The sequence below is a fragment of the Penaeus chinensis genome, chromosome 22, assembly GCF_019202785.1.
Source record: "Penaeus chinensis breed Huanghai No. 1 chromosome 22, ASM1920278v2, whole genome shotgun sequence".
NCBI lineage: Eukaryota > Metazoa > Arthropoda > Malacostraca > Decapoda > Penaeidae > Penaeus > Penaeus chinensis.
This window is the reverse complement of record NC_061840.1, coordinates 18,555,444-18,570,443: the sequence shown is the minus strand read 5'-3', so window position 1 is coordinate 18,570,443 and position 15,000 is coordinate 18,555,444. Positions and strand designations below refer to the sequence as shown.

At 40.1% G+C, this 15,000-nt stretch overlaps 3 protein-coding genes across 3 annotated transcripts in view; 1 reads left to right on the top strand and 2 right to left on the bottom strand.

The window, feature by feature from the left end:
* The window catches only part of LOC125036967 (protein no-on-transient A-like), a 10,187-nt gene extending 3,063 nt beyond the window's left edge, over positions 1 to 7,124 (top strand). Inside the window, exons 2-5 of the mRNA XM_047629928.1 lie at positions 5,625 to 5,746; positions 5,888 to 6,093; positions 6,200 to 6,302; positions 7,021 to 7,124. Coding sequence (XP_047485884.1) covers positions 5,625 to 5,746; positions 5,888 to 6,093; positions 6,200 to 6,302; positions 7,021 to 7,124 — 535 coding nt within the window. The remainder of the gene's footprint in view (positions 1 to 5,624; positions 5,747 to 5,887; positions 6,094 to 6,199; positions 6,303 to 7,020) is intronic.
* Positions 7,125 to 9,027: 1,903 nt separating this feature from the next.
* LOC125036966 (nascent polypeptide-associated complex subunit alpha, muscle-specific form-like) lies at positions 9,028 to 14,509 on the bottom strand. The gene is made up of 4 exons (XM_047629927.1): positions 10,734 to 14,509; positions 10,268 to 10,430; positions 9,692 to 10,106; positions 9,028 to 9,134 (listed from the first exon to the last, which is right to left on the bottom strand). The coding sequence occupies exons 1-4, from the start codon at positions 14,507 to 14,509 to the stop codon at positions 9,028 to 9,030; spliced, it is 4,461 nt and encodes a 1,486-aa protein (XP_047485883.1).
* Positions 14,510 to 14,643: 134 nt separating this feature from the next.
* Positions 14,644 to 15,000, bottom strand: part of LOC125036964 (extensin-like) — a 26,600-nt gene continuing 26,243 nt past the window's right edge. The window contains exons 3-4 of the mRNA XM_047629926.1: positions 14,888 to 15,000; positions 14,644 to 14,692 (exon numbers count right to left, since the gene is read on the bottom strand). The exon at positions 14,888 to 15,000 is cut by the window's right edge and continues 2,103 nt beyond it. Coding sequence (XP_047485882.1) covers positions 14,644 to 14,692; positions 14,888 to 15,000 — 162 coding nt within the window. The remainder of the gene's footprint in view (positions 14,693 to 14,887) is intronic.

Here is a 15,000-nt window from a genome sequence, read left to right as displayed (position 1 = left end):
GAGAGAGAGAGAGAGAGAGAGAGAGAGAGAGAGAGAGAGAGAGAGAGAGAGAGAGAGAGAGAGAGAGAGAGAGAGAGAGAGAGAGAGAGCAAGATAGATGGATAAATAGGGAGAGAGAGAGGGAAAGGCCAAATATCACAGAAAAATTCAAAAGCGGGAAATAGTGTGTCTCTGAGGGGGAGCATCACGAGGGCCTGGGTGGAGGAGAGGGAGGGAGGGAGGGGGGGTACATTATGGACCGTATATAAAGCTCCGTTTTTTTATTTCTCTCACTTCTCGCTCTGACTTCATGACAGGCGGTCATGGCAACACTCATTCTCTTGGCGATATCGGGTGCGTTTTGTTTTGATCATTATGGCTGATTTTATGTATTATGTCTTCAAATGCCTCGTTTTTTGTTTGGTTAGGTTGCCATGTTGTAGGTCATTTTAGTATAGTATATCATTGTTATTATTGAAATTACACATATTGTTAATATTGCTATCATTGTAATTATTATTACTATCATCATTATTTATTATAATATTATTATTATCAATAATAATAATAATAATGATAATAATACTAGTGATTGTAGTGGATACTCAAAACTCCGTAGAGTTAAAGATGTAATCCAACTACAGGTAATCTCCAATGGGTATGGCGTATTTTGGGTGATGACTCTCAGGTGATATCGAAAGTGATCCCGTAGTCACATTAAAAGAAAGAAATAACATCCCTGGCTGACTAAAAAGGCAACATAAAAAGAGCATCCATATTATACATTTATTACGCACAAATCTTTCTGAACATAACCAATATACATGACAACACACCATACACTTACTTGATATACAGAGGCAACCCGCCACAGCTCGAGAAGCACCAGTCAGCCAGCTAAAAATCCAACGATCTGTCACCACACAAGATAAAAGCCTCTCCCTCTCTGACCGACCTGGCTTGACCTTTTATACTGGTGCTTCCCACGCTTGGTGATTTTTTACCCATAATGCATTTCGTTAAATTTATTAAATAGTGTATGGTAAGTTTAAAATAATCTTAAACATACATAGAATAAAAAGAACAATAAAACTATACAAAAATGGGCACGTAAAAGAAGTGAATGACAGGAAAGTATGAAAACGTGAAAGAAGGGATCCGTGAGGGAAAACGGGAAAACACGAAGAGAGAAACAGAGCTAAGGTGATTTAGTCGAAAGTAAAAGGTAAAAATAAGGCAAGGTAAGTATGGAACATAAGGTAAGTAGTGTACAAGTAGTGTTACGTATAGTAGAAGTAGTGTAGATGTAGATGTAGATCACGGACCAGTGAGAAAGGTAAGTCAAAGAGGTATAAAAACACAGGTTCATTCTTATAAAAAAGCAACAACATATAAACACAGGAAAAACAGGAAAACCACGTCATCTTGCAGGGCAGAGGAGTCCGTAGATTCTCTATAGATAACCGCAACGTCAGGGGAACAAGCGGCCCGGAAGCCTGCGGGAGGATCCGCCTGATGCCAGGGAAATTCACTACAGTGATAATAGTATTAAAAACAATATTGGTGATATGATAAAAAAAAAAAAAAAAAAAAAAAATAATAGTAATACTAATCATAATCATAATAATAATAATAATAATGGTAACGATAACGATATGATATTAATAATGACAACAATAATGATGATAATGATTCTAATAACAATGATAGTAGTAATAATGATGAAAACGGTAATGACAACAGCAACAACAACAACAACAACAAAACAACAACAATAATGATAATAATAATAATAATAATGATAATAATAAAAAGAAGAAGAAGAAGAATGATGATGATAATAATGATAATAATAAAAAAATATATATAATAATGATAATAATAATTTATTGATACTACCATGTAATTATCATCATGACATCTCTAATATCTACAAAATCTTGATATTCACTGTCATTATCGTTGCTATCATCATATTCATTGTTACCATGATTATTATCATCATTACTACTAACAATCATCCTCACTTGATCATCATTATGATTATCCTTATCACCTTTATCGTCCTTATCCTCACCGTCTCTCCTACCCCCCCCCCCCCCCCCCATTCCCTTCCTCCAGGCGTGTGTGTTGGAGGAGTCCTTCGTCAGCAGAGTCCTGGGCTGCCTTCTCTCCTGAGGGCGAGTGAACTTCCTACTCCTTTGCAGGATTCCGTCAATTCACTTTGATTACGGAGTGATACATACATACATACATACATACATACATACATGCATAGATACATACATACATATATATATATAAATATATATATAAATATATATATGTCTACATATATATATATATATATATGTCTACATATATATATATATATATATATATATAATATATATATATGTATATATCTCTGTGTGTTTGTGTGTATGTATGCATGTACACACACACACACACACACACACACACACACACACATAAATCATAAATACCGTAGGTACAGATAAGGAAGAAGATAAGAATTTTGAAACCATAGATACAAGTGAACAGACAATGAAGATAACTGATAACAAACACTTGAGAAAGCCTTGATTACTTTGTAGAATGCATCGAATTTTATCTACCTATGCTTCTTTTTTTATTTATTATTAAATTCATTTGCTGATATAAATACGTTTATTCTTACGTAATGTATTCGCGAATTATTATCATTATTTGTTTTTGTTTTGTTAATATTTGCCAATTCTTTCATTCTTTCGTCCGTTATCTTTCTCTTCTTTCTCATCTTTCTTCACTTTATTCTCTACTCTTCATCCTTGTGTTTCTGACAAGACTAAGAAAGAAAAAAAAAAGCTCGTAAGATGCCTCGTCTTGTAGAATTGTATAGGATAAAAACCTTCTCGTGGGATTTTCCATTTCTTGTAGGATTCTGTAGGATGCCCGCCCTGTAGGATCTCTCAGCTGTAGTTCCGCGTATGATTTACCTTTGCCTTGTATTAATGCCTCCCCACCCCTTCACCCCTTCCCCCACCCCCTTCTTCCTACTCCTACTCCCACCTCCCTAACCCCCTCCTTTCTTCCCCCTCCTCCTCCCTCCTTCCCCTTCTTCCCCAACCTCCTCTTCCTCCCTCTTTCCCCTCCTTCTCCCCCCCTCTTCCCCAGCCCCCTTCCTCCCCAATCTCACCTACCCAACCTCCCACCTTCCCCCTCTTCTCCCTCCTTCCCCTTCTTCCCCAACCTACCCAACCTCCCACCTTCCCCCTCCCTCCTCATCCCTCCTCCCCCCTCCTCCCCAGCCCCCTTCCTCCCCAATCTCACCCACCCAACCTCCCACCTTCCCCCTCCTCCCCAGCCCCCTTCCTCCCCAATCTCACCCACCCAACCTCCCACCTTCCCCCTCCTCCCCAGCCCCCTCCCTCCTCATCCCTCCTCCCTCCTCCTCCCCAGCCCCCTTCCCCCCCAACCTCCCTCTTTCCCCAGGTGCGTCGCCGAGGACTCGTCGGTTCCCATGGCAACGGCGTCAGTCCTTAGTCCGAGCTGGGGGGGGGGGGGGGGGGCAGGAGGGAGGTGGGTCAACATTGAGCAATTCTGGCTTTAAGTATCGGCTCTAGCTATAGGGTTATAGTTACGATATGAGGTGTATGACAGCACTATGATGATATTTAGCTTTGTAGTTATGATGGTGACACTAAACTATATATATATGTACATATACATCCATATGTACATATATCTATCTATCTATCTATCTATATATATATATATGTGTGTGTGTGTGTGTGTGTGTGTGTGTGTGTGTGTATACATTTTTATATGATACTTATGTAATTATGATAATGTTAATAGTATGACATATATAATGATACATATAATTCGCTCCCTCTGTTTATAGATTCAACAAAGACTTAACTTTGCCTTTAATACTTTGGTGGTATAGTTACAATAATTATATTATGACTATGATAGTACTTATGATTATATTCCCACTCTCTTTTTTGCTTATTAGTTCAACGTAAAACAATTTTGGCTTTAATACTATAGTTCTGTAATCATAGTAATGATATGATATGTAATAATAATATTTATGATTATACAGTATTCTCTCCCTCGCATTTTTTATCATATTATCATCACTGTGTTCATGCGTTATCACAGAAGTTTATATTTTTTTAGTGATATGTATATTGCAATATTTATCTATCATTTCAGTTTCCTTTTTTACTAAATATTGTTATTACTCTCTTCATATCTTTTATGAATCTGTTTTTTTTTTTATAGTCGAATCAATAAATGATAACGTTATTATAATTACAGAGCCTAGGTACTGTAGTTTAGCTATCAATCTGCAATTATGATCAAATTATCTATAACTTCAAATTATTCACAACTTCGATGTGATTTTTATAGATATATATACTCTAATATGATGAAGGAAATTTATAATTTCTTTTCTTGCCTGATGATACTGCAATAAATTGACATTCTAATCACAGCAGTTTAATTAATTTACAGACATTGTATCTCTTCTACCGTATTGCAAATATTTCGATAAAATATTTCGATATATGATACTAGCAATATTTAGTAGTGATATGCAATATTCAAGGTACACTATGTTCTTATGTTTTGCAATAATGACATGCAATTTTATGTTAGGTCAATTTAGATTATTTTTTCAGCAATACGCACACAGATACACACTAGTAATGTAATAAGTGGTTATGCTTCGATTGAAGTTACATACTAGTACGATATCATAATACTATAAATTTCCAGAGACATTCACAGTGTAAAATGATAATGGTAATAATAACAATGATAATGATGATAGCAATAATAATAACAATTATGATGATGATAATAATGAAAAAATAATGATAATGATATGAATAATAACAATAATGATAATAATAATAATATCAATAATAATAATAACAACAACAAAAACAACAACAAAACAACAATAATAATAAAGATAATGATAATGATAATATACTTAATAATAATAAAAATACGATAAAAAAAATTTAGCAAACCGTATATTACATTTTTTTTTAATTGAGATGAACTGTTACAAGTGCAGCTCTTTGTACCTTCTCTTTTTGTTTATTGTCGGTCTGTTCCATGTCATTTATATAAATTTTCTATGTCTGAAATATATATATATAATGATAAAGTAATAAAAATGAGTTAATTAATAAATCAATGAATTAAGTAATAAACAGATAAACATACATGCATATATATATATAAATATATATATATATATATACATATATATATATATATATATATATATATATATATATATGCATGTATGTGTGTGTGTATGTATGTGTGTGTGTATATATACACACACACACACACACACATATATATATATATATATATATATATATATATATATATATATATATATATATGTATATATATACACACACACATATATACACACACACATACATGCATATATATATATATATATATATATACATATATATACATATTTATATACATATGTACACGTACACATACATATACATATACGCAACCTTCTCTTCCAATCCAACTTTTAATCTTTCTGTATTTGGTCATCCATTTACTTACCTATATGTTTGTCTATTTCATAGCATTTCTATCTCTGCTCTTAGCTACGGCGCGGGCGGCTACGGCGGCGGCGGCGGCCACCTGGTGATCGCGGGCGGTGGCGGCGGCAGCCACGGCCCGTCGGCGGCCGACCTGGCGCAGAGGCAGCTGACGCGGGATACCAGCAGCAGGTCGGGGGCGAAAGAGAGGGGAGAGGCTGCATGAGTAAACTGAATATGAGATAAAACGAAGCCGAAGGCTGGCGGTCTGAGGCGGAGGCTCCAGGACGACCTCTAGGGGCGAGGCAAACACCCCTTCTCCTTCGCAGGCCGCCTGGAACGCAGCGCAGGCGGCGTCGAAGCAGGTGGCAGCGCAGGCAGCGCAGGCAGCCACCAGGCACAGGCTGCCGCCGCGGCCAAGTACGCCCAGGCGCAGGCGGCGGCAGGTGCGGCCTTCGGCGAGTCGGCCAACGCCGCGAAGGCCGCCACGACGGTGCAGTCGGCCGAGGCCTTCGAGCAGTGGGCGCTCGACCAGGTGCACTCCTCTCGCTTTTCTGCCTCTGCTCCGTGTCCCATTTCCTCTTCCGTGGAGTGAAAGAAACCCCCAAAGACAGGGAATAACGCTCCTCCCTCCTCTCCAGGCGGCCACGCTCTCGCGCGCCCGCAGCTACGACCTCGGCGCCGCGCTGCAGGCAGCCAGCAAGGCCTCGTCCGCCGCCAAGACGGCCTACCTCAGGGCCAAAGGTGGGTGCCGCGCGCGGGGCTTCGGGCCGCAAAGGCCGATCGCGGGGTGAATAGGAGGAAGAGGAGGGAAGGAGCTGCGGCCGGGTAGGATTCTGGCGTCCGACCTCAGAAAAAACTTGCTCTGCGTTACTCTGATTATTTCTCCTGTTTGACTTCTGAGGAATATTACCTTGTTTGACTTCTGAGGAATATTACCTTGTTTGACTTCTGAGGAATATTACCTTGTTTGACTTCTGAGGAATATTACCTTGTTTGACTTCTGAGGAATATTACCTTGTTTGACTTCTGAGGAATATTACCTTGTTTGACTTCTGAGGAATATTACCTAGTTTGACTTCTGAGGAATATTACCTTGTTTGACTTCTGAGGAATATTACCTTGTTTGACTTCTGAGGAATATTACCTTGTTTGACTTCTGAGGAATATTACCTTGTTTGACTTCTGAGGAATATTACCTTGTTTGACTTCTGAGGAATATTACCTTGTTGAGACCCTCTTTCTCTCTTCTTTGTTATATACACTAATTGTATACATACATAAATACCTACCTACACACACACACACACACACACACACACACACACACACACACACGCACACACACACACGCACACACACACACACACACACACGCACACATTACATCTATCTCTCAATCTGTCCTCCTGTGTTCATCTGTAACTCCAATTTCTTATTTAAGTCACTTGTCTCAACCCAGGTACCGGTCACGGCGGCCTCGGCTACGGCACCAGAGCTGGTTCTGGCAGCGGCTTCGGCTTCGGAGAAGGAAACGGAGGAGGCGGTGGTGGCTACGGCCATTGAAAAAGGAAGGAACAGAAAAAGAAAGAAAAGGAGAAATGAGAAAAAAAGAAGGAAAAAGAGAGAAAAGGAAAGGAAAAAATCCACACGATTCATGTTTTGTAGATGGTATTGTTGTTGTTGTTGATGATGTTATGATAAAGTGATTTCTCTTGAGAATGTCTCCCCTATTCATCTTTTCTTGAAATAAAGATTGCATATCTCTCAATACAATAAATTGCTAGTGAAACGTGTCGTAAAAGTGACTAGGCAATAAAAGTGAAGTAACTGAAAAAAAAAAAAAATACAAACATTTATACAAGCACTTAGAAATAAATTAAATTTAAATAAAAGTGTGTATCCAATTATGTATGTGAACTGCATCGCTTGAGTTTTGAGAGTTTTGGAAGAAACTAAATTCCTTTTATTCCTTTTATGTGATTTTAGGTTTATAAATGAATCTGACATTTCAAGAAATATACTTTGACGAAAAAGGGCTTTGTTCTTGCACCAAATTGTCGTTCCCTTGCTATTTAACATAAAATGGCCTACTTGGAGAGAGATACTTTCGACTTGGCACAATGACAGATCTTGGCGCCTCAGTGTTTATGAACACTTGCTCCTGTTCATTCACATGCTTGTTTATATCTTGACTGAAAGATGTCTCAGGTGAGAGAGAAGGCTGGATGTATATCTGTTGAGGAGAGTCTTCAGTGACAAAAGTCGAATGCCCATGTCTCTGCCCTACGATGTCTTGAGTAACTGCAGATTGGTGGAAGTTGTGTTCCGGAATGTTCTGATTCCCAAAGGAAGATTGCGTGAAAAGAATATTTCTAATCAACTTCTTGCATCTAAATAATCTATTTTGTGTTCATAAAATGAAAAAGAAAACAAAAGACTTTTATCATATATTATTATCATACAATATACTTTAATAAATCTCTATAAAATACACAACCAGACAATTCTTTCTTTTCTCTATATACACAAATATAAAACCTAACAGATACAAAAAATATATCGCTATCGTCCGCTAAGGTGAGTCACAGAGTCTTCACAGTCATCTAACACTTCTTATTTACCTTCCTCTTCTTCCTCTTCACAGTCATCTTCTTCTTATCATTTATCCTTCCTCTTCTTCCTCTTCATAGTCATCTTCTTCTTCTTTACCTTCATCTTCTTCCTCTTTACCGTCATCTCCCTCTTCCTATTTACCTTCATCTTCTTCCTCTTCATAGTCATCTTCTTCTTATTTATCCTTCCTCTTCTTCCTCTTCATAGTCATCTTCCTCTTCCTATTTACCTTCATCTTCTTCCTCTTCACTGTCATCTTCTTATTTTTCCTTCATCTTCCTCTCCACAGTCATCTTCTTATTTACCTTCATCTTCTTCCTCTTCACAGCCATCTCCCTCTTCCTATTTCCCTTTATCTTTTTCCTCTTCACAGTCATCTCCCTCTTCCTATTTGCCTTCATCTTCGTCCTCTTATTTGCCTTCGCCCAACTCCACTTCATCTTCTCTTTCTTCGTCCCCATGAGACCTAACAACTAACAAAATTCTACCAGCGTTAGCAACAGGGACCGTCCACAGCAGGTGAGTCATAGCGTCCAAATACTGGACAAGAAAGGAACTATAGGGTATGACTCTTTAAGGTTTCTGAAGACGCATGCAGTTACGTGATCAGGGTCACTCGTCTTGTAGGAAAAGATGAATCTATTTATTAATCTATTATTATTTATTTTTTATTTATTATTTTATTTTATTTATTTATTATTACTATTTTATTTTATTTATTTATTATTACTATTTTATTTTATTTATTTATTTATTTTAGTTTTATTATTATCATTTTTTTTTTTTGGGGGGGGGGGTCATTTGTCTTCAGGTTCAGTGAGTCGTTTGGATTTTTAGTTTCGAATGGCCATTGCTAAAGTTCCGTGGACATTGTTGAGGTTCTGTCGTATTTCCTGAAGTTCTGTGGGATTCCTGAAGTTCTGTGGGAGTACTTGAAGTTCTGTGAGAATTCCTGAAGTTCTGTGGGAGTAACTGAATTTCTCTGGAAATATTTTTTTCTCTTTTTGTTTGTGGAACGATTTGACATGAATTTCTGTGTAATGAATTTACTCGCTTTCAGATTCAGTTATTTTGTTCTGTAGTTCAGGATGACAACTACTATGGGCCGGGTGAGTGTTTTTTTTTTTTTTTTTTTTTTGTGGAACACTTTAATGTTAAACAAATTCTGTTGAAATGCTTAGATAGCTGACATAATAAAAACATTTTTGGCGAAAATTGTCTTATCGAAATTTCAGTAATCCAATTGTCTTCTGAAATGATTCATCTCATTTTTACGTTTTTTCCCTCAACAGCTGTCTTTGTGAAAACGGTCCACCCATCAGCAGAAAACCATACCTACGTTTCCTGTCGTTATCTTTTCGTCATTGTTAATAATTTCGTCAGTCTTTCAATAAATATCCAGTCGAGTATTTCCCCGCTTTTCGCTTTAGTAAAGGAATACGGTCTTACCACTCAGGGTCGAAATGGTCTCAGAACGAGTTATCACTTTATCCTTCTTCACCGTCCGTCATACCTACCTCTTGGATGATCATATGATTCTTTGGGATTCTCTTCTCGAAGACCATAGGATTCTTCCGGACTTTCCTCTGGAAGACCATAGATTCCTTGAGGACTTCCTTCTCCTCTTTCTCTTTCTCCAAAGGCTTCTTGTAGACCCTGGCCCTTGTAAGACCTTTCAGAAGTCGAGGACGAGGAAAGGGATCCATCAGCAGAAGGAAAATCTTCTTCGGTTCGAGAGTCTTCTGGCGCTTTGGACGTCCTTGATTCAGTGTACCTCTCGTAAAGGATGTCATTTAGGTGGTATAACTCCTGCGAGGCCGTGCAATTCGTGTTGTACCACCAGTCACAGATGAAGTGGCGCTGGTTGAAGAGTGTCCCGATGGGGCAGAGGAAAGACTCTTGTCGTCCATCTGGCAGGCAGTAATGCCACACCTGTAAAGGGGCAGCAGGTTAATAATGGTTTTCACTGCAAAAATAAGAAAGGTAAATTGATACACATATAAATTAAATCACATGCACACAGTTGTATTTTACATCAGTCTTTATCTCTTCCTCCGCTCTCATTCCTTCTACACTGATATTAATAACATTACTGAACAGATTTCAAAAACAGCCCACACACCTGGCACTCGGTCCTCCCCGTCGGCGTAAAAGCCCGGGACCCGGTCTTGGCACTCGAAGGAAGTGTCTGGAACGCTGGTGAAAGCAGGATAGTCCTTGAAGGCTTCGCCACGGACGCAGTCGCCATCCGGGTCCCTTTGGGTGGTAGGACACAGAAGAGTAGGAGAGTGGGTTGGCGAGGAAACAGAAGAGGAAGAAGGAGATGAGGAAAGGGAAGACGAAGAGGAGTTGGGTGAAGGCAAATAAGAGGACGAAGATGAAGGTAAATAAGAAGATGGAGATGGCTGTGAAGAAGGAGATGACTGTGAAGAAGAAGATGAAGGTAAATAAGAAGAGGGAGATGACTTTGGAGAGGAAGATGATGAAGGGAAAGAAGAGATAGAGGAGGAGTCTGAGGATAAAGGTCGAGATGAAGAGTAAGTAGCAGAAAAATCAAGCATGGATTCCGGTCCCTCTTCCCCAAATATAGGACCATCATTAATATCCGTTGGCGAAGGCGAACCATAAACACTTCCAGTGACATGAGGAGAAGTATCGTAGTTACTGGCAGTCTCATGATTTTCACTTTTAACAACAAAGTCACTGACACTGTCTTCCAGAGACAGTGAAGGGACAGTATAATCAGCACCTTCCTTTGAGTCAAAGGCCTGAGAAGAACTGCCAACAGAAGGATGTACAGAAGCCTCTTGAGCATAATCCTTGGGTCCTCTTCCTCGCTCGCCCTCTACCTCGGCAGGTCTTTTTTGCTCATGGACAAGATCGTAGTTATGCTTAGCAGCCACAAAGAACGAATGGGGTCCCCCGACGACGGGCGGCATTGGCTTCCGTGACGGCTTTCGGGCAGAAGGTGGTGGTACAGAATTGCTTGATGATGGTGTACTTTTCTGGCTTTGCGCCTTAGAACTAATCGGCGGCCCATAACCTTGGCCTGGAATTTGAGAATTGATTGGGCCATAACTTTGAGAATTAGAAGGTGGATCAAAAATTGGGCCTGGAACTTGTGAATTAGAAGGTGACTCATAATTCTGGTCTTCATCTTGGGAAATAGGTTGGCCATAATATTGGTCTGGTGCCTGGGCACTGAGTGGAAGGCCATGACTTCGGTCTGGAATATCAGTATTGGAAAGCAGACCGTAATTTGGAGAATCTGAAGGTGAATCAAAACTTTGGTCTGGAACTTGTGAATCGCCAGGTAAATCGTGACTTTGGCCTAGAACTTGAGTATCTGAAGGTTGGCCATAACTCTGGTTTGGAATTTGAACATTGGAAGGAGGACCGTAATTTTGAGACCTTGAAGGGGGGTCAAAATTTTGGCCTGAAACTTGAGAACTGGAATCAGGACCATAATTTTGGTTCAGAATCTGAGAATCAGAGGGAAGGCCATAGTTTTGAGATGGAATTTTCATATTAGATGGTAGGCCATAGCTTTGATCTATTTTGGGAGAACTGGATGGGAGGCCATAATTTTGCTCTGGTATTTGGGTAATGACTATTGGTTTACGACCTTGGTCTCCAACTTGGGAACTAGTTGGTCGGCCAAAATCTTGCTTTGGAACTTGGGAACTGGTTGGAGGGCCATGGACTTGGTCTGAAATATGGGAACCAGGAGGTAAGTCATAACTCTGCTCAGCTGGGCCATAACTCTGACCCAGAACTTCAGAAATCAATTGAGGTCTATGATTCTGTTTATGCGAGCCATAACTTTCTTGCTGCGGGCTATAGGTTTGTCCAGAGCTGTGACTCTGGTCTGGAGCTTTAGAACTAGATGGTAGGCTGTAAGTTTCCTTTGGTGGACTATAACTTTGCTCTGATATATTTGGGATAGATGGAGGACCATAACTTTCATCAGCTGGGCCATAGCTTTGGTGTGGAATATCAGAAATAGATGGGGATCCATGATTTTGTTCTGCAGTATTCTTAGAATCTGATGGTGGGGCATAATTTTGCTCACTGATAGAAATAGACAGAGGGCCATAAGTTTGCTGTGGAACATTAAAAGTAGATGGAAGGTTGTGATTACTTTCTGCTGGGCTATAAGTCTGCTCTGGCGCACTAAAGATAGATTGATGGGCATGAGTTTGTTCTAATGGGACATAACTCTGCTCTGGAGCATTAGAAGCAGACGGAGGAACATAAGTATTCTCAGGTATCTGAGAAACAGATGGTGGGCTATACTTTTGCTCTGGTGGGCCATAGTTCTGATCAGGATCTACAGAAACTGATGGTGGGCCAAAAGATTGCTTGCTTGGACCATAACTAACCTCTGGAATCTTAGAAGGCAATGGCTGCCGATAACCTTGTTCAGGAGCCCGAGATATTGTTGCAGGGACATCATTTTGTTCTAAGGGTCTATATCTCATTTCTGGGATCTTAGGGACAGGTGCTGGAGGGACATAACTTTGTTCAGGAGGGCCATAATACTGCTCTGGAGCTATAGAGGTAGATAGCGGGGCAACTATTTGTTCAGTTAAAGGATAAGTTTGCTCAGGAATTGCTGAAGCTGGAGGTGGGCCATAGTTTTGCTCAGGTGGGTTAAAATTCTGGTCTGGGCTGTAGCTTTGTCCAGGTGGGCCATGAGTCTGGTCAAAAATATGGGAAGACGATGGTGGGCTAAAGCTTTGTTCAGGTGGGCCATAATTCTGGTCCGGAATATTAGAAATTAATGGTGTATCGTAGTATTGTTTGGGTCGACCATTACTCTGGTCTGGAATATGAGAAGTGGAAGATGAGCCAGAAGTTTGACCTAAATTTTGGGGAATCGATATGGGACTAAAACTTTGACTTTGAACATGGGAATTTGATGGAGGGTTATAGTCTTTCACTGACCCTTCCTGTGGTTTGACTTCGTGGAAATTCAGAGATGGAAAAAAGACCTGGTTATTAATGAGTGAAGGACCACTTTTCTCTTCCCCATATCCTTGATTGGGTGCAATTGTTCCCTTTGGTGGGCCGTGGAAGTTTTCGGGAATATTCTGAAGAGTATGAGGTTTATCTGGTACTAGATTTTGACCACGAGTTTTATCTGTGAATAAGCTTTGGCCAATTTGTTCTGTTTCCACTGGAGGATTATACAGCTGACGTGGGACATCTGAACTTGCTGGTAAACTAGGAGTTTGTGCTGGGCTGGCATGGGAATTATGTGACCCAAGCACTGGGGAAATGCTTGTTGGTATATTATGACTTTGTACATTATTTTCTGAAAACAGACCAAAGTTTTGCACTGTTTCTTCTCTTTGGTTTATGGTCTCCGGTGAACTGTATACTTTCACTGAAAACTTTATATCATCTTGTCCATTCTTGATTTTTTCTTGTGCTGTGTTTGATATCACTGGCCCATGGGCTGTGGTCCCCAATGGAGGAGGATGAAATCCAAGATCACTAGACACTGTAGTGATAAAGTTTTGCTCTGTTACACTGGTCATTGCAGGCGGGACGTAGGTCCTTTCTGGCGTGAGCACTTTTGATTTTGGGTCATGACTTTGTTGTAGAAAATTTGGATTTTGTGGAGGCACATAATTTAGTTCTTGCTTTGGAGTCGAGTCATAATTTTGTTGAAAATCCCTAATTAGTGGCTTTGAAAGATGGCTCTGTGAATCTTCAGGATTTTTCTTCTCCACGTAAGATCCACTGAATGGTTGAAATACGTGTAAGTTCCCTGAGTCGGAATTGGCCTGAGGCATGGCTTGACTTGATACAGGACGTTGAATTGCCTTAGGGTTCTCCCCTATTATCAAGGAACCAGAACTCTGATGAGAGATTCCAGAACTGCTGCCTGATGAAAAAGGGCCTTGTTCTTGCACCAAATTGTTGTTCCCTTGCTCTTTGACATAAAATGGCCTACTTGGAGGGAGGTACTTTCGACTTGGCACAATGACAGATCTTGGCGCCTCAGTGTTTATGAACACTTGCTCCTGTTCATTCACATGCTTGTTTATATCTTGACTGAAAGGTGTCTCAGGTGAGAGAGAAGGCTGGATGTATATCTGTTGAGGAGAGTCTTCAGTGACAAAAGTCGAATGCCCATGGTTCTGCCCTACGACGCCTTGAGTAACTGCAGATTGGTGGAAGTTGTGTTCCGGAATGTTCTGATTCCCAAATGAAGACTGACCGTAGTTTTTCTCATCATTATTCTCGTACATCTGAGGTTCGCCATAACCTTGCGCTGGCTTGTAACTCCTTCCAGATCCTTCCCGAAAGTTACTCGGGTGAGCCATGGCATCTTCAATGGTGAATGAGACGGGAGAAATATTCGAAGGGAAGAAAGTGTTTTCCTGAGAGGAGAGGAGGGAGGAAGAGGAGACTGGCGGAGGCGAAGGCGAAGGAGTAGGAGGAGGGATATAGATTCCTCCTAACGAATGACTATTTGTGTTGGACGAGGAATCAAAATTTGTTTGTTCCTGGCGGATAGTATGAGATTCTCTGCTAGAATCTGAGGAAAAGTGTACTGATTGGGTTGGGTCATCGAAGGAAGACCCTGTACTTAAGAAAGAACGATCACGTGAACCTGGAAATGAGTTTGTTGTGTTTGGCTGTGTTTTCCGTCGTAAGATTGCTCATTTGTTTCCAACTTAGGATGATTAACCCCAACTGACCCTTTCGTTATAATTAGCGTCTCTGAAGGAGGTTGAAACACATTTTCGGTAGACGTTTGTTGCGGTGACGAAAACGTTTGCTGGTGGCCGTTGAACGTTTGCTGCGGTGTGAG